At 40.3% G+C, this 20,094-nt stretch overlaps 1 protein-coding gene across 1 annotated transcript in view; it reads right to left on the bottom strand.

Annotated features, from left to right (window-relative positions):
- The window catches only part of Map3k1 (mitogen-activated protein kinase kinase kinase 1), a 76,767-nt gene extending 58,393 nt beyond the window's left edge, over positions 1-18,374 (bottom strand). The window contains exon 1 of the mRNA XM_026385960.2: positions 17,890-18,374. Coding sequence (XP_026241745.1) covers positions 17,890-18,374 — 485 coding nt within the window. The remainder of the gene's footprint in view (positions 1-17,889) is intronic.
- Between the last annotated feature and the right edge of the window lie 1,720 nt (positions 18,375-20,094).

Here is a 20,094-nt window from a genome sequence, read left to right as displayed (position 1 = left end):
TGTCCAACTATAACTAAAAAATAAATATTAAAAAAAGTAGCTGAGTCTGGTGACATTGCCTATAATTCCAGCTACTCAGGAGTCTGAGGTAGGAAGATCACAAGTTCAAGGCCAGCCGGGGCATCTTAGTGAGACTCTGTCTCAAAAAATAAAAAAGGGTGGGGATATAGGTCAGTGATAGAGCACTTTGGGGTTCAATCCCCAGAATCAAGGGGGAAAAAAGCAAAGTAAAATAATGCATTAAAAATGTTTCTAAAGGTTTAGAGTGCAGAGTGGGAGACTAACTGCAGGAGTTAACACACAGGCTTCACTGACCACCAGTTGCTTTGATGTCTTGCCAAGTTATCTCACCTCTCAGATTCTCTGCTTTCTGACCTGTAAATTGGGAACACATATCACATTTACTTCACAAAGATGATGTAAAGCTTAAATGAGATAATCCGTAAAATGCATTCAGTGTACCAAGCACAGAGAAAGTCAACTTCACTGTTATTTCACATAAGACAAGTACAGCAGGAGGAGAAGGAAGAAGTAGGATGTACTAGGCATGGTTAGTCTCTGACTCACCTCTGCACTGAAGTAGGAATCCCCCTGAAGATAGCTGCCACTCTTTAATGCCACCTGCATTACATAGTCAGGAGGCTGTCCTTTTTGATTTTAAAATGCTCATCCATCATCTCATTTCACATACCAAAGTTCTGAATTACAAAAGGTGTAATTATTTCCCGTTTACAGAGGAGGTTAGTCAAATTCAAAATAGATTTGGGTAACTTCACTCAATATTCTGCAAAGGTGGTAAAACAGTAATGGAGTCAGGCCTCATGAGCCTGAGCCAATGCTAATGCTTAAGCAACAAGAGAGCAGGTTAAGTATCTTTCAACTAAAGATACCTGACCATTCCTTCTCCAACAGGTAAAAGGGGTAACAGAAAATCAAATACATCCAAAAGGAATGTCTAGTCTCTTGAATTTGAATTGCAATTTGATTAGTCTTTTTAAAAAACAAAAGCAGTAAAAGCAACTGGGATTTATTATCAGAATAATTTTGGTTTTCAAAATACCGTTTATATCATCTTACCTTCATATAAAGTAAAGCTTCTTTGAGCTCCATAGGAGGTCAAAGAATTCTCACAGAATTCATGTTTTTGGTTTCTGCATTAGTATTACACAAGAAATAGAAGATACTGTGAAAGTTCAAACAGTTTTTTTTTAAACATTTAAAGTTCTAAAAGAAACAGTGTTTTTGAGTGTCATTTATTAAATGCAGATGTTAACATGCTACCAATCTTTGAAACGGTAAACTAAATGCCCACCTGGTAGTTGGTGTGACTAAACCTGAATTACAAAATGAACCAACAGGAAAATATTGTTAAAGTCAAGGGGTAAAAAAAATTTAGAGCTAGATCTTTTATGGTCCTTCATGTTCTCTCAGAGTCTACCCTCCCAGGAAGAGGCCTGACTAGATTTTGTAGTTTACTGGCTCCAGAGTGAGTCAACTACAAAACCTTCCCTACTTGCCTGCCCTTCCCTACTTTCTGTCTCTGTCTTGTTCCTGCTCAGGTCTCCTAAAAAAGTTGGCTGCTTCTCTGCTCCCGTGAGGAGAATAGCTCAATATCCTTTTGAGCAAGTCTTGTTCAGGAAGAACAATCATTGGAGGCATCTCAACTATCCAGGCCTGGGAGTCCACCTGGCCTTGGCTCTAATACAGTAAGTAGCTCTTCCCTCTGTTGCTGAGGACCCCAGTGTGAAAACTAGTGAGGCTTTCACTTCCCAGAGTTAAAAGACTCCAAAATGTTACTGGGCTGTGGGAGAGAACATGAAAACCACAGTAGCTAAGAGCACAGACAGTACTGTCACCCTTACTGACCCAGACGGGAATCATGTGACAGTGCAGGAACCAATGATGTCCGTCAGGCCTCTGCAGTGACTATAGTCAAATGTACACACCTGATCCTAAAAAATTCGTAATTTTCATAGGAACAAACTTGGAAGACAGAGCTGCAATGCCAAAATAACTAAATTTCCAACACATCATAATATTTTAAAGAAAAAATAACATTATTTTAAAAGATTTGACACATGTGACTGCCTAAGCCTAGAGGAAAGAATGAATCAACATTTTAAGTATACTACATTCATTAATCAGAAACTTTTTACAAAGCATATAAGTGCTGTTATCAATGCTTTTTATCAATGCCTTTTTAATGTACTCTCCCCTAGAACATTAAAAAAATCAATCCCAGATTAGACATTAAAATATCAATAAATGACAGCTTCAAATTACCTACCTTTTATGGCTATTTTTTATTTTTTTGTATGACTGGTTTCAAAACTCTCTGCTAATAAAAAATGTAGCTCATGTGCTCTAAATATACACAAAATGAAATAGTTGGGGTAAAAATGACCCAACAGCATAAGAACTGCTTAGGAGTAAAAGTATAGTATAGGTAATTCCAAACAGATAGGTAACATTTGATTACAAATGCAGACCCTATCAATGCTCCATAAGTGACTTATAAAACAAGGTTTATTTTTAACAATGCATTGAGGAAACACAGGCAGACTGGGTGCACTGGCACTCCAAAACCCTATTGTAGGAAAGAATTCAGCGAGAACAGCTCACAGATCCTGCAATAGCATCACTCAGAACAGCATGGCAGGAAGGAGTGAAAAGGAAATTCTTTAGCAAAACTTGTGCATGTATAGTGTGTGTGTTGGGGGGGGGCAAATGTGATATGTGTATGTGCTGAAAGAAGGAGAAACAGAAAACAGAAAATCTGCCAAAATAAACAACAATAACAGAAAATCACAAAACTTCATTTTGGGTCAAGTGTGGACAAACATAATCTCTACTTAGATAAGAATTTTCTATTAACTTGTTTTTAGAAATTAAAATCTCTGACATTCTTTATTCTGGAAACCCTTGAACAAGAATACAGATTATATAGCACAAAGAAATTCTGAACATACTTCTTAGCAAGTGGCTGGATTCAGAGATAAGCTGACTTCAGACACTAATGGTTTTATATCTTATCAAAAAAAAACTTGGCCCAGGAAGTAAGAAGGAGAAGAGAAAGCAAGTTCTTAAGCATAACCTTTTCTCTTTGATGCCCAAACTGCCTTTCTGGACCTGAGCCCAAAAAGGGAAGGCTTTGTTCTCATGTGTCTTGGGCACTATTTAAAACTCTCCTAGCAAATCCTCTTGCAGTGGAGGGAATGTTCTACCATCCACTTAAAAACTGCAGAATAATTTCAGTTTGCACTGTGCAGATGACAGTCTTTAACTATTGGTGACAACACCTATAGCCAATTAACAGGACCAGTAACAGCAGAATTGAGAATGCTGCTAAAGCAACTGACATCAAAGATTGCTCTATTCCTTATCCCAGCCTTATCTGGAATCCATGAGCTGGTATAGTACGTGGTAAGTGCCCCAAATAAATATCTGAATAACAGTTTCAAACACTAAAAACTAGGGAACTGCTGCCATGGGTTGTGACAGAAGCAGGAAGGGTTAAGTATTCTTCTCTACCAGGAATCTAAGACAAAAAGTAATTACTGCTGATGTCCCTGCGTTTAGCAATGAATTATGAGCAGCTTCAGTTCTGTGTATGAAGACGAGCACTGGGCAAGAAGATGTGTGAGGAAATGTTTCAAGCTGGTACAATCACAATGATTAAACCAGTCAAAGGGTCTTATTCTACTCAATCTACTTGAAAGTCATAATTTTCTAGAACTCGAAACTAAAGTTATTAGATTAAAAAGAAAATTAAAGTAGGGTTTGGTGGTGCATGCCTATAATCTCAGCTACTGAGTAGCCTCAGGCAGGAGGATCATAAGTTCGAGGCCAGTTTGGGTAATTTAGTGAGACTCTGTCTCAAAATTTTTAAAAAAGGGTGGGGAGTATAGCTCAGTAAGAGAGTGCCCCTGGATTCAATCCTCAGGACCACAAAAAAATAAAATGATCCATAGTGAAATTTGTAATTTCCAGTAACTGCCAACTCTGTCCAAATTTGTGAAAAGGGCCCCCAAAATATAATCAAATCTAAAATAATATTCTTCCAGCATATTTTTTAACTTAATGTCATTTAAAATATATATTTTCTATTTTTCTGAGACTTCACAATGAGGAAACAATGAAACAAAGTATCACTGAATAATGCATTTTAAAGGTTTAAAAAAGTGTGTGTGTGTATATATATATATATATATAGAGAGAGAGAGAGAGAGAGAGACACACACACACACACACACACACACACACACACATTTATGAAAAGACCTTTATAAACATAGGAAACAAAGGACTGTTTTGCTTGATAGAGAGTATACCTGATGAATATCCTTTCTTTCTGTAATTAAAACTGAGATAAAAAAATAGCTTGTAACAGTAAATTTACCAAAAAGTAGATTTTCAAAACTGCCCCCCCAACTTGGTAATTAATATCTTCTAAACACAAACATGCTACTGCTTTGCCCTAATTTATTTCCTCACTTTGCAAAATAATATTCTTCCAGCATAGTTACTTTTTTTGTTTTATTTAATGTCATTTAATATATATGTTTTCTATTTTTCTGAGCCTTCAATGCTTTTCATTTGTATTTCTTTTCATGGTTGCTGGTACCCAGGTTTAAAATCCCAAGAGTTGATAAGTTCAAAGAACTATCTGTTGTTTCAATAATTACAGATAAATTTAGTCATAAGAAATAATTTTAAATTAAATTTTTGGAAAGTTACAAGAAATTGAAAGGAACTAAGATTATATAAGCCAATCTATTCATTTTCAGAGATAAGCAAACAAAACCCAGGAGACCTGCCTTAGGTCACAAAGTGATGAGAACCCTGATCTATCCACTACTGGTGAGATGCTTTACCCCTATCACAGAATTTTAAATGTTTCAGTTTTCCATTTTTTTCTTAGTAAATTCTTTCAAAATGATAGGGAAAAATAATTGCTTTAAAGAAGATGCATAACCTATACAACCTGCCTTTGCTACACTAATAGTGACTAGCAAGGTAACCTTGAGCACCCTCATCCTCTCTGGTATAGTCAAAGTACTGTAGTGTGTCTTCACAGTCACTACGTATATATATGAAAAGAAATACTGAATCCCATTAACATGTACAATGAATACACATTAATAAAAAACTTAGAAAAAGAACCATGTTTCATTATATCATCTAATTACCACCACTAACCCCATTTTAGAGATGAGAAATTTCAGATTCAAAGAAATGAAGTGACTTTCCCAGAATCCAGTGTCAGTAAGTACCTAGTAAGTAAGACTCCTCAGGCTGACCTTCTGAATCTCTACATAGTACTATATGAAATGAAAATGCACAGTTCTAAAACCACATTCAGAGGAGTAGATGAAATTCATTGTGCACGAGAATATTTCCTAATCTGCAAATCTTGGAAATCATGGGGAACAGCTTGGAGTAGAAGAGCCACAGCTCCCAGAAGTATGACTTCAAACTGTTCTTGTCTAGGTCTGGTGCAACTCCTCTTTTGGGCCTCCTGACCCACTTCCTAGTGCACTGTGGTTACCTGTCCAGCTACAAAGGCTTTTTATTTTGTCCAAAGCATTGAGATCTAACGATTGGAAAACAGAATAATAATGAGGCAGAGAGCTCTGCCTGGTTCTATTTGGCTAAAGCCCTGACTCTTGTCCCCATCTTGGTCTTTGGGCCCTGTCTGCACCCTGTCTCCACCCAGATGGGGTTACCTGAACTATACTTGCCACCCTGAATATGGTCCTACAACTAATTTCTGGGCCTATGGGGTTTCCACCTATCCCCAAGCCAGGAAACCCCCTGTAAGCTCCTTTTGCCTATTTCACTCCTCTGCATTCTTTAGCTCTAGGCATTCCACCTCAAATACCCCAGCATCTCCCCCATGCTCAGCTAACTAAGGCCAGAACCACCCTTGTCATCAGGTAAACTCCCCTGTAGGCCAAGCGACAGCAGGTGGAGACTTCCTCCCCACTGGGTCCCAGCATTCACTAAGTTTCCTTGGCATATGTGCCCCCTCATCAGGATTGGTGGCAGCATTGATGATGGACACTCACTCTGGCATGCTTACTACTTTGCCCTTTTATTTTTCTAGAAACACCCAAAGACTAGACCAAAGGGGATTCTACGGGCCTCACATGACATGCTTGCTTACCTATAATCCATCAGCTTGCTGGGACCTTTGCCTACAGAGGTCCAGCAGCTGATATAAATCTTGTGATGGACATGCCCATGCCCTAGTAAAGCTCTCTGCTTCAAGCATTTGAGCTTATCTGTTGTTTGACCTGTGAAGGCCTTGGATTATTCTAGAGGACAACCTTTGCTAAGCATCAACATTTTTTCCCCTGAGACTTCTCCTTTGAAATTTTAATACAAATTAATCAGAAATTTTGGTTCATTTTACAATACTATGTGCTTTATATACACCTCTTTGAAAATACTATTGCTCAGAAAGTCATGACTACATCTATGATGTTAAAGGAAAAAGTAAATGTTTAACAGGTGCCAAATCTAACTCAAATATTGAGAAACGGTAGAGTTCAGCAGTATAGTGCTGATTTCTACCAATAGCCACCTTTGCTTTTAGTAAGATGCCAATAATTTATTGCAAACGGGAAAAAACAAATAAACAAAAACCAATATCTCACAGAGGAGGCAGAATGAGTACACTGGATAAGGGAAGGAGCATTCGGCACCCTGTGAGGGAAGCAAGGCCAGCCAGGGGACACAAACACGAGCAGTATGGAATGACAGGAGAGGGTGACCTGGAAGGAGGTGCCGAGGAGTGGGAAAGGCCTACCCCCAGGGACTTCTAAGTGACATAATTAAGTCTCAAATTCATCCTGAGGATGAAGAAAAGGCTGACTGTCCAGACCCTGGGTGAGCAGCCATGGATGTAGAGAAAAGTAGGTTGACGTAGGGTTAGAGATAAGTGAGACAAAATGGGTGACTGAGTGCAGGGTGAGAGGAAGGAGTCAGGGGACTAACAGCAGACCAACCAGGGAGATGGCGGCAGTGTTCACCCACCAAAAGGACAAGAAGCTCTGACTACAAGGATGGAGAGGCTGGGAGGACTGGGGTTCAGTACGCATACACGATAGCCAAAGTGCCTGGCAGAGCTGTCCCTCCTGGGAGGAACTATGCAGGTGACAGTTGGTCATACAGTTCTATCATTGAAGGCAAACATATAATTGATAATCTTCTGATAGACCCTTTCCTTTCTAGTAAATGACTGGGTTTCTTTTACTCTTTCTATAAAACTTGAAATTTTGTTATTTAAGAATATAGACTTTTAGAGCAAAAAAAGATCTGAAATACATGTGTTTGAGAATTTCCAAGTATGTAAAAAATTTTACTACATGATAAAGGGTATTTTTTTTAACTCAATAAACAGTGTTGGGACACCTGGCCAATCATTTGAAGAAAATAAAGTTAGATCCCTAAAATCAACCCTTAAGCTTCAGATGGATATGAGATTAAAGTATTTTAACTCATAAAAATACTATTAGAAATTTTACAATAGGGAATAATAATAGCTAATAATTATATAGCTAATAGTCACAAGTTAATACTTGTATAAGAAACTGGTCAGTTACAATGCTTGATAGGAGTGAAACTCTGACTAGCATTCAGGTGCTTATACTCTTACTACACAGCACTGCCTCTCTGAAAGGCATTTGTATATGCTCTAAACACAGAAGTTATCAAAGAAAAACAACTGGAATTTGAAAAAAAAATTAAAGCTTCTTAATGGACAAATAATAATAATCAAAGTCATAACTTAAAAATAGAGGAAAACAGCTGCAACAAATGTCAGGGCTAATATTACAATACACAAAGAGTGCTTACAAATCAATAAGAAAAATATCAATTCTCTTCCATGTTTGAAAGAAAATAAATGCCAGGCGCAGTGGTGCATACTTGCAATCCCAGTGACTTGGGAGGCTGAGGCAGGAGAACCACAAGTTTGAGGCCTTCCTCAGAAAGTAAGTGAGATCCAGTCTCAAATAAATAAATAAATAAATAAATGGCTATAGATGAGGCTCGGTAGTAAAGAACCTCTGAGTTCAATCCTTAGTACCAACAACAACAACAAAAAAAAAAAAAAAGAAGAAGAAAAGAAAAGAAAGAAAAAGAAAGAAAAGAAAAGAAAGAAAAAGAAAGAAAGAAAGAGGCTAAGGTTGTAACTCAGTGGCAGAGTGCTTGCCTAGTATGTGTGAGGCACTGGGTTCAATCCTCAGTACCACATAAAAATAAGTAAATGAAATAAAGGCATTGTGTCCATCTACATCAACAAAATATATATATAAAAAAGAAAGAAAGAAGTACACAAAAGAAGCATGAAATTGTAAATAAGTACAAAATATACAGTGACACAAAAAGCTAAGAAATGTGAGAAGCCATCTTTTATTCACCAGATTGGCAAAAATAGAAGATCAATAATACACAATATTGGCAAGAATATTGGGCGATCGGCATTCTCATGTACTATGAGGTAAATGTAAACTAGCACAATGTTTTACAAGGCAAACTGGTTATAGTATCAAAATTTTAAATATGCACACCTCTGTTTCAGAATTCCATTTCTGAATATTTATTGTCCAGAACAAAAGGCCCAACTATATAAATATTACATATAAAAGAAGTCACTAAAGCTTAACATAAGAACCTAAAAGCAAATAATATAAATGTCTAAAAACAGGAAACTGGCTAATTGAGATATTGTTGATGAAATACTACACAGTCCTTAAATTGACAGCTCTCTGTTCAGAAAGATAACTTACAACATACTGTTAAGAAAAAAAGCACACTGTACAGTAATACACATAGTATGCTTCTATTTATTAAATAATGAAGACATCATTTTTTAAAAAAATTGTTCCATTGCTTTCAAAAGAACTGTTCAATGATGTTATTGAAATTAAATTCTATAAATTTTAAATACCATCAAGGCCTTGAGATGCCAGATATAACATCATAATCTTGTTATAATACAGTATAATGGTATGAAGATGCTTTGTACCAGAATGCATAAAATATACTTACAAAATTCAAAATAAATTTAGATTAAAATTGTAAAAATGTTTTCAGGGGTATTGATATTTACATCAATCTGTTGCACCTTTTTCAAATCTAAGGTTCAATAAAAATAAATTAAGAGCACTAATGGAAGTTCAGGAAATTGATAATAGCTATACCCAATTAAGATATTTTAGGGGGGGGAAAAGCAAGAAACTATGAAGTGCTGTTTGATGACACAAATATCATTTTAGAACATGTAGACATTAAGAATGTTTGTGAAACCATCTCATTTCAATGAAAAAGCTTCCAGTAATTATATAATTTGGTCAATGTTACAGAGTTGGAACCTTACTTCTCGAAATCTAACTAGGAAAAAGGTCAGAATACATTGGTGTGTCTTAATACTTATTAATTTCAAATAACTTGTAGGGTATAAAATGACATAGGCCAACAAATAAAGCAAGAAGTTTTCCATACAGATAATCCACAAGACATTTCTAATAAGCAGCGCCTAATTTTATGTAATTTTAAAGTATGCCTCTTAATTTAGTATATCAGGGCCGCAGAACTACAACTCAGATAATTTAGAGGTTTACCACTTCAAGGATCATTTTCCTTAATAGAAATTATAACTTTTCGACTTTAATTCACTGAGACTATAGAAACAAGATAACTTTTTAATAATGAGCTACAGTAGCTCTGACAAATGAAAATAATCATGTAGTCTTGATCACACTTATTTTACAAGTTAGGAAAGTTATGTCCAAAAAGTAATGTTGAATAGTGAGTGCTATGATTTAATAATATATAATTTTAGAGGCTATCCAGGTGGCCCTAGCTGTCCCAACACCAGGTGGCCCCCCAATGCACTGTTTTAAAATCCTCTTCTGCCTTCCTCCCCTGTGTCTGTGAGGTCAGCCAACCCTGCTGCCATAAGGGAACCTGTCTGCCTCTGGCTGAGCTCATACTGCCATCCCTCCTGCTGTTAAAAGTTGTGTGTTAGGAACACCAAATGAACAAAACTGCAAGGACAACATCTTAGATAAGTGTCAACAGCCAGCAAATGTCCTGGACACTCTTCTGAGTGTAAAATCAAAGGACTTCAAAGCACAGATTTTGTTTCAGAACCTTTGGCTGCTCAGAGACATTTTTTTTTCCCCTTAGTGCTAACCTGTGTTCTAGATAAGGGAGGCTGCTGGGTTTAGTTACCACTACAAAGTTTTCTGTTACATGGGTTCTTAGCTCCTGAAACACTGTATAGTAGTTGTCTAACAAATCTTTTCTTTAACGCAAATGTGAACTTCTATTATCTGAGGCTGACTTATCAAATTAGTCAATTCTGGATGAGATTAGAGTTTTCAAGACAAGAATCCTAAAAGTGGTATTTAACTTTAGGTTACTTCTGAGAACCTGGAAAAACAAACAGTTATGTCAATGCATAACATTTTTATGCACAATGTTATTCCTGGAAAAACATTCTTGAATCCCTAGAAAGTATAGGAGAATTACATATGCATAGCACATGCTTCTAACTTATAAAATTATCATACATATAGCTATTTGCTGTAAACCTTATTTAGCTGTCCTTGAGGCTTGAGGTACCAGGCATATCTACAAGTCGGAGTATCTCCCAATGAGTCTATCACAAACCAATAATTTGGAAACACCAATAGTCTAAGATTTTGCCGTTTTAACCTCTTCTTACCTAGGTCCTAAACTATGTCTGACCAAAAAGGAAGAACAGATGACCCCACTAGTTTGGGCATGCTATGGCATTATCTTTCTCCTTTTATTCAATAAATATTTACCAAATATTCATTTTGTGGCAGGCATTTTGCTAGGTGTTGAGTCCCTAACCAGTCAAAGGCCCTGTACACCCAGGTCTTGCCATCTTCTGGGGAAGAAGGTTGCTCAGCTGGTTGAGAAAATAAAGTATAAATCTCAATATTGACAGTAGGAATGCTGTACCACAAAGCCAGACTAGGTAATCTGTGAATGGGCTAATGTCTTAACAAAGAAGAGCTGACATGGGGAATGGGAAGACAGTTGCTGGCAGAGGGGGCATGCAAAGGACCTATAGCAAGAGGCAGTATGCTAAACTTGAGGAAATGAAAGAAGTCAGGTCTGGGGAGAACAAGGGCATGTGTGAGATGGATCCAGACCTGGAAAGGCAGATAAGAGTCCTGGTAAGGTGAGTTAAGGATTCATTTTGTCTTTATCAAAATGGAAAGCATTTGAAAAGTTTTAAAATTTAATTGAATTCATTTCACTTTTCTGGAGGGAGTAAGTTAAGATCTGATTACATCTCTAGCCACATAATCCAGAGAGCAGACTGGGAGGGAAAAGGGCTATAATGTAGCAGTGTGTGAGGGGGGTTGTGACATGAGTCCAAACTAGATAATGGATGCTGAGACTGGGATGTGATGGCAGCTCAAATCACCAGCACCTAAGAAGGGGAGCATGAGGGTCAAGGATGACTCCTAGATTCTGATTCTGCCATTTAATGAACAGAGAGCATGTTAGCAGAAGGTTTAGTGAAGACTGTGAATCTGGACTTGGACATAGGAGTGTAGAGTATCATGCAGATAGTTAGGTGTAGATCTTAAGTTTCAGAGAGATCGTAACTGGGAAAATAACCTCTGAAATCACTTGTGAATAACCGATCAAAGGGCATTAATGAATCTCAGTTGGTATGGAGGACACAGAATGACAGAAGGCCTAGGAATACCCTAAGGGTCTTTTAACATTAATGTTCCAGGGGATGAAGACCGGCCACCAAGGAAAAACTGCCAAGGTTAAGAAGAAAATCAGGAAGGCTTACTCATTAACATAAGTAACACTGTTTCAAACAGAGGAACTCAATTTTATCAATTATTTGACAGCTTGAATGTGGCTCCAATTTTTTATAACTATACTTAAGTCATTGAAGCACACTAATTATTTAAATTTTATATTATATTGAATTGGTCATAATGATCGATGACTGCTTATTAAATATCAATTACTGCAACTAAATACTAAGCAATGTATAAAACATAAAAACTCATGCTGGGAGATGATACAAAAAGGAAGATAGAATTCCTAGTCTGTTAACAACTGATATTTGGTATTCAGAATGCTGTAAGACCAGTATGAAGATTATTTGATAACATATCAGTTAAATGATTTAGGCAACACAGAAAATTAATGATAATATCTACTTGTCAAGAACAGAGCATCCACACAAAGCCCAGTATCCACACTCTCCTCACTCCATATATACCCATCATCATCCTGCTTGCATGTGATAAACTTAGTTAATACACTAATGATAGAAATGTGTGTGTTGTACCATATAACTCCAAGAACTTCCTCCAGTCTTTGAGAGGTTTAATGGCCACATTAATAAATCCCAGGTGACAGAAGTGTACTTTCAGAAATATATACTTAGTGGGTCTTAATGATTCTCCTTAGCATTCTACATCTCAATCTATTACATCAAACTAACCAGCCTGGCATTGCAAAGGAGTCAGTCACTAATAATATAGAACTCCCTTCCATACCAAACATACCTAAATCAACAGTGACATGCCATAGGCAGATGAAAACAAGGATATCTTCTTGATCATCTTATGCCCTAAAGCATATTTTACATTTCCCTACGTAGTTTTCTTAATGAGCAGAGTTGCTGTTATTAATAATAAAGACTGAATTTTAAAACCAGTGTTGGCAGATACTGAATTTCTTGCTCCTCATGCCCTCATTTTAATTTTCTCTTGCAAAAGAAAAAAAATATCATGTCTGGACTTGCAGCTCCATCTATATTACTCTTAAGAGGAGGTAGAAAAATAGTTTTAAACTAATCTGTATCTAGATTTGTTTTTCCATATCTGTGATCCTAAACTAAAGCATGTCTGTCCTAAGGGGGGCGAGGGGGAGACACCAAAAGAAAACAGGCAAAAACTAGCAGGCTGAATGTATAAGCAAAAGATAAGACAAACCTACCCCTCACAACTACTAAGGCCAATTCAGAAAATTAAGAAGGTAACACTGTTTGGCCACAGGAATATGGTATAGAATGTTGTAGATGAGACTCAGAGCACAAATATGGGTGCCCCTCCATATCCTCATCTACTAAACAAAACAGAAGCTATGTACTGCTGACCCTCTCCTCTACTACCAATTATCTGCAAAGGTTCATAAAGGTTGAATGAATGAAATCTCATACAGTAACAAAGAGGCAGGATCCAGCAATACTGGAAGCTTCTCACCCTGTGTAGTTATCAAGATGAATGAATGACAGTCCATATTCTTTATTTCCTTTCACATATAATTTAATATAGCAAAAATCAATAAATCTAAGAAACACTGAACACTAATCATTTATCCTCTTTTCCTAGCATGTTGGGGGATCCTGAATATTACTTACTTGTATTAGGTGTACAAGGCAGGTTTAAGAAAGATATTCATCATGTAAGTATTAGCAGATGAATGCAGCACTGAGTAGAGACCAAGCTAGTGGTCTATCAGAACTCCTGCAAAACAACTGTCTTCTTAAAACCTTCAGTTAATTTGAAAAAGAAGACAGAAGAAGCACATAGTAATGAAAAGCAATGGACTACAGAGTCAGACTGACTTGGGGTTGCATCCTAGCTCTGACTTCTAGTTGTATGATCATGGAGCTTTACCATCCCTAATGAGTTTCAACCTCCTGAAAAGAGAAATTACAATGCCTTAGAGGGCTGTAGTGATGATTATATAAGATTAAATAAGATGATTAAATAAGAAAAAAGTGTGTGTGTGTGTGTGTGTGTCTGTGTGTGTGTGTATCTTACCCAACATAAAAGGCAAGGAAAGTGATATATAAAAGCTATCTACACCTATCTATATGCTCAATTAACATGTTATAAGCCACAAGTACAATCCTGATATTTTTGTAATTTTAAGAGTACCTGACTAATCTCACTGCATTGCAATAAACCTTTTAATTCTGGTTCTGATTTCTTTCATGATTAAAATGTTCTTTTGCTTCAATTAAAAAAATAAAAATGTTTAAAAATTATTTCTTAAAGACAACTTTGGCTTATTTCTAATACTGCACATTGCATCATATTAATATTCTGTGCAATTACTTAACTTTTGGGAAGGATGCTGGAGATCCAACCCAGGGCCTTGCTGATGATAGGCAAACACTATAACTGAGCCTCATTTCCAGCTCCCATTTATTTTTTAAAGTAGCTCTCACTTTAGACTTAAAATTAAAAGAGGAGGCCAGAACTAAGGAAATAACTAACTCTAAGGAATATACATGGTATATCTTATACAAGCAAAGCATTCCATGGCTAGAGGTATAATTCACATGATGGAGTTCTTAAGCAGACTCTGGAGACTACTGCTTTTCCATGCCATATTTTCCACTGCGTTCCATAGCAAGAGATATCCCTCAACCCAAGAAAATGAGTGGGATACAGAATGCAAAAGTAGTGCTTTCTAACTCAGAGCATTTCTGACTGCCCCATATTATAACTAGGGGAAATCCATTCCCCACTACTTGCCACCCTATCACTTCTTCCTTTGGAATGCACATAGCCAGTGTCAAGGACTGATTAGCAGACTCAGCCTAGGCAAGCTGTAGCTAGTTTTTTTTTTTTTCCTCTTGGTGAAACCAAAAGAACACTCCTTTCTTCCCACATTTTGAAATCTTCAAGTTGACAAGTCCGTGACCATTTCTAAAACATGCAACATATTTTGCTTGAGGTGCTACAGAAGACTTGAAAGAATATCAATGAACAGGGTTACTTCCTGTTTTTCCTATCTAACAAAATGGAGTTATTATAGTGTATTGGAAATCATATATTAAGGAATGTTGGTTAACCAGTCACTCTTGCCAAGATCAGATATGAAAAGAAAACAAAAGTTGGCAACAATTCTAGCTCTGATATTTCTCTTCCAGCATTATATTTAATAAGGTTAATCTTTGAAGAATCCATTTTTTACCTGATTTTAAATGGAATTTGGAGACAATTTATAACTACAACACAAAATCATATAAAATTATCTTATGTGACTACTTCTATTATTTTATTAAAAAAATCACCAACTTAATTTTTAAAAAGACTTATTTTTAGCTAACTCTTACATGTCCTCTCTAGTAACAGGTCACTAAATTGTATTTTCATTTCAACAACTTCTAAAAGGAAGTGAAACTGAGGGCTATATGAGGATATAACAGCAGCCTATGAAATATTCTTAGTTTTAAGCAAAAACTAACACTAACAAGTACAGCATATCTTGTTCTTTCATGGGCCAGCAAATTGATAGTTTGGTTTTTTAAGTTACAAAAATAGGATGGAGTAATTATATCTACCAAACTCACAATAGCCTGTTCAATGGAGAGTAACACTGTAATTTTTCTTCAAAGACAGTAAATAGGAAGAAAAAGCCCCTAATTCTGTAATATAAGGAAAAATCCCAAACCCTTGGGCGCCACTTACAGGCACTAAACTTTCACTGATTTCAGTTACCCTGAAGAGGGATAGACATAAAATCTTTTATTTTAATGGGTATTTCTTATATAATTTATCATTTGTAAATGTATTTCCTATACTTCCAATTTCTACATCCAAAATTATAAACTGAAGGAAATTCTTAAGTAAAAATCACAAAGCTCTCTTTTTTAAAAACTCAGTAGTTCTGTAGAAGTCTTCAGACCTCTACTACTGTTGAAACAAAAATATTTAAAAATTTCAGTTTTAGATTTTCCTCTTGAAAGTATGTCAAAAAGAGGAAAATGCACAATTCAACTGAGATCTTATAGTACTGCTTACAATCAGCTTTTTCTAAGACTTTAAGTGGTAAATAATCTGACAATATAAATAAAACACATGGAAATATTATAGTACAAGTATTTTTCTCCATAATGTAAGTTTTTACACCAATAGACTCAAATGAATTTCAACCCCACTGTCAAGAAAACTGAAAAAAAATAATCACTACATTTCAAAAGATAGGGATCAAAATTTTGTTACAAATGAAATCTTTGCATATGACATTTGGGATGAACCAAGAGCATTCTGGTTAATAAAATGACTTGTTTGAAAAAATATTATGCTTACTAATCCATTAATATACTGTGCAATTAAAATCCCCCCTTAAAGAAAGGAAACAAAAATTAAGCATTGATTACTTAGTCTTTGAATCTCACAAACTATTTATTATATCCAAAAAATAAATAAAATTAATTTCTCAAATTTGGGGTCAATTTTTTAAAAAATCCGAAATGTAGTAACAATTGCCTTCTAAGAATTATTCTGATTGACTTTTAATCTGATCTGCACAGAAATAAGACCCCGTGGAGCAACATTTCTTCTTGTAAGACTAAGTTATGTGTACCACTGCATACAGAAAACTGAACCAGTCTCAAATCTCCTTTCATTGTAATATCGCCATGGTACAGTGCTAAGCATATTTTTTAGATTTTATTTATTTTTTGGTAGGGGAAGACTTCCAAGTAATAAACGGACCATGTTTTTAAACCAACATACAAGTGCACAAAAAAGAATCAAAGCATTTAAAATAATTAACCAAAACCTACTGTCTGACGCATCTCACAGTAGACACACTTTACTCCCTTAACAAATGTCAGGGAATTCTATAGAGCAGCGAGTGACTATTACGAAAATATTTCCAGCAACTCTAAACGCCCATCAACACTTTGTGCTTTTGCAATTACTATCAGTTGTTTAAAAAAAAAAAAAAGATTATAGCTGTCACACTTAAAAGAACTTCTTTTAACAGAAAAATTTCCAATAGCCAAAACAGTGTGAGGCCGAGGAGCCAAATTACCTCACACGTTTCCTAATTCACGTGCACCACAAGACCCATCTAAGCCGAAGCCCACAGTACCGTGACCCCTGGAATTCGGCGGCGGCCGGTGCAGCTGCACCAAGCAGGCAGCACCGCACCGGCGCTGCGGTTCCCAGCCACGCCGCAGGGGCTGCGGGGAGCAGTCACCACCGCTTTGAAACTGAATGGCTGACACATCCGGTCCTGGCTCCTACACCACTTCGCCAAATTCAAACTCCAAACAGAAGTCACTGGAGTCTTAGTGATGCAGTATGAATTCCCAAGAACACAAGGAGCTGTTGGGGGTCACAGTTCGAAAAACCACACGTCCTAGAAGACCACAAGCCCCGCCGAGTCTGCAGCGGTCAGCCGGTGCCGCTTTGACAGGCGTTACCCCGCGATACACCCGGAGCCCCCAGGGCCGGCACTCCAGGCGCGCCGCCTGCGCCCGGGTCCGGTCCCGGTTCCTGCCCGGGCACTCAAGCTCCTACGGGCCCAAGGGCTCTGCCTGTCACAGCCGGGGACCTCCGCCTTCTTGGCCCTCCGTGCCCCCCACCCGACCTTGGGCTTCCCAGTCCACCCCGCCCCTTTCCGACCTCCGCCCGCGCAGCTCGGGCCTCGCTCCCCAGTCCCTCGGGGACACCCGCCCCGGGCTCCGCCGCTGGGCTGGTACCCACCCTTGGTCCAGCCCCGGGACGCCCGTGCTTCTCGGGGAGCCCCGATCCCCGGAAACCCACAAAGCCAGCTGGGGCCCCACACCTTTCCCCAACGGGTCCCTCAGCGCGGCTCGCACGCCTGTCACATGTCTGCAAACAATAACAAACTCTCGGGCACGTCCTCGTCCAGTCCCCCGGCTAGGACCCGGACGCCGGCAGACCCTGGAGGGCTCCGAGGTGCCAGTGGGCGCAGGTCCCGGCGAGTGGTGCCGAGTCCCGCAAAGCCGAGCCCCGGGACTCCGTGCGCGATGCCCGGGATTCATTCATTGCCCTCCGCCCGCCCAGGACCCGCCGCACCTCGGCCGCGCTGGCTTACCCGGCGGGGGCCGCTGCAGGAGGCGGCTCGGCGGCAGGCGCCGGTTTCTCCCCGGGCTCGGCCCCCACGGGGTTCGGGGCGCCGCTGTCCGGCGCGGCCGCTGGTTCCAGAGGGTGGGCGCCGCCGCCGCGGCTCGTGGGTCCGTGGGGCTGCGGCACCGCCACAGGCTGGAAACTGCTTCCACCCGCAGCCGCGTCCGCGGGCTCCGGCGACGGGGAAGTGGAGGAGGACGGCGGAGAGGCGGTGAGGAAGAGTGGTGACTCGGGCAGCTGGTCCAGCTCCACACTCCGCACTTTGCGCAGCTGCCGCCGCCGCCAGTCAGCCCGCTCGCGGCCCCCGCTGCCGGTCTCCCGCAGCAGCCCTGAGGCTGCCACGGGAGCGCTGCTCGCCTTGAGAGCCCCTCCGCCGCCGCCTGACTCGGGGCTCGTCGCCCCGACGCCCGGGAATCCAGACGACGAGGCGCGATTCCCCGCCGCCGCCGCCATTTTCTCTCGCGGGCTACATTCGCTCGGCCCCTGCGAGGGAGGGAGGGGGCGGGGAGAGCGCAGGGGGCGGGCGGACGGGCGGGCGCTGCGCCGCCGGCGTAAGACCGCCTGCGCTATCTGCGTGAGCGCGGCCCGCCAGCGCCGGCCTGGAGGACCCGCGGGCGGGCGCGCGGTTGCCGGCCAGCGACGAGGCGGAGGCGGAGAGTGCGCCCGGGGAGGCGGTGGCCGCAGGTGGAAGGGAGGGAGTGGTCAGTGCGCCCGATTCCACAAGAGCGAGCACTGTGGGCTCCGAGAGCCCGCGCTCGGCGCTCTGGGATGGGATGGGCGCACTGCAACCGCTGCGCCGCCAGGTAGTCCCGGCCACACGGGCGAGAGGCTGGGGCTTGGTGGTAGCTTTGCGCCTCTTCCCCTTTGCTGCAATCTCGGCCCAGCTTGGGGGCGTGGGGGGGGGGTTCGATGAAGCGCGCCCAACGGGAGTTGCAGGTTCTGAACCAAATAATTAGTTCGAACTTGGATTTATGGTGCTTGAAGGGGACGCAGGCCGGAGGGTTTGCAGTCTGTCATTCGCACTGCTCTTTGCAGTGGATGTCTGGGGTCCCGGCACCGACCAGCCTTCCACCCCTAGCCCGCCCGCGCCCGACGCGCAGGTGGCGCCCAGGATTGTAGCTTGCTGCAAAGCAGAAGCCAGCGTTTACCAGACGTGCAGTTGCGGACCAAAAGTAAATAAAGTTGTGTTGTTTTGAAGAAAGCATTCCGACTCTTTTGTCCCATCCCCACCCCCTCGTGCTACAAATCGCAAAACTAAGGTTTCTCATCCTTACTTCACATCCTGAAACTGTGATTTGGGACAGCACCCCCACCCCCCACCCCCGCGCGCACCACCGCCACCGCACAAACACCCACCGGCTAGAGAAACAGGGAGGAGCGGGGGTCCCTGCAGATCTTTATTTTTTTCTTCGGCAGGCATATACAGAACCACGGAGCGCACGTTTGGGGTAAGAACCAGCGCTGTGCCAGGAAGAGCTTTCATGTCATCTTCGGTCAGGTCTTGGCCCTCCCCGAATCCGATGCTTCTGGCTGCACGTCCTTCTTTCCGGCAGTCAGGTGACGGGCTGGGTTCCCCAGTCCCCACCCCTGCAATGCCCGGGTTGTCGAACGTGGCGTTGGAAACCCTTGCAGACCAGGAGAGACTCTGCGAGAAGGTGCTTTGGGAAGTGAAAGCAACATTTACATGTTAATGATTTTTTACTTTTTTTCAACCGAGTAGACTTTCTGTATCGCGTTTATTTTCCCCGTCTCTTCTTTTCCTCTACACTTTTGGTCTAAGTTGGGAAATCTCCCAGAACCTGGGAGCAATGTCTCTAGATTTATTTTATGAAACATTAATTAAGACAGGGGGCAGGAGGGGTTTCTCACATAGAGAAAGGGGAGAGCTATCTTTGTCAATCATGATATATCTAGACAAAAGCTTGAGCAATCTACAAAATAATTATTTTGACTTCTCGAAAATAGATTAAATGAAAGCCCCCTTCTCAGACATAACGTTAACTGAAAAGGAAGGTAACATAGAGGGATTCTTAAAAGGGTCCTGATTTCATATTAGTTAAATGCACCATTCTTAGAAAGTCTTTTTTTTTTTTTTTGAAGAGTATTTGCATGGATTCCTGCCCAACTTTCTGAGTCTTAAGCATGATTAAACCTCTTGCTATGATTTTGGTGC

Source organism: Urocitellus parryii, chromosome 1, assembly GCF_045843805.1.
Source record: "Urocitellus parryii isolate mUroPar1 chromosome 1, mUroPar1.hap1, whole genome shotgun sequence".
Lineage (NCBI taxonomy): Eukaryota > Metazoa > Chordata > Mammalia > Rodentia > Sciuridae > Urocitellus > Urocitellus parryii.
The sequence above is the reverse complement of the archived record's forward strand: the minus strand, read 5'-3'. Positions and strand labels throughout refer to the sequence as shown.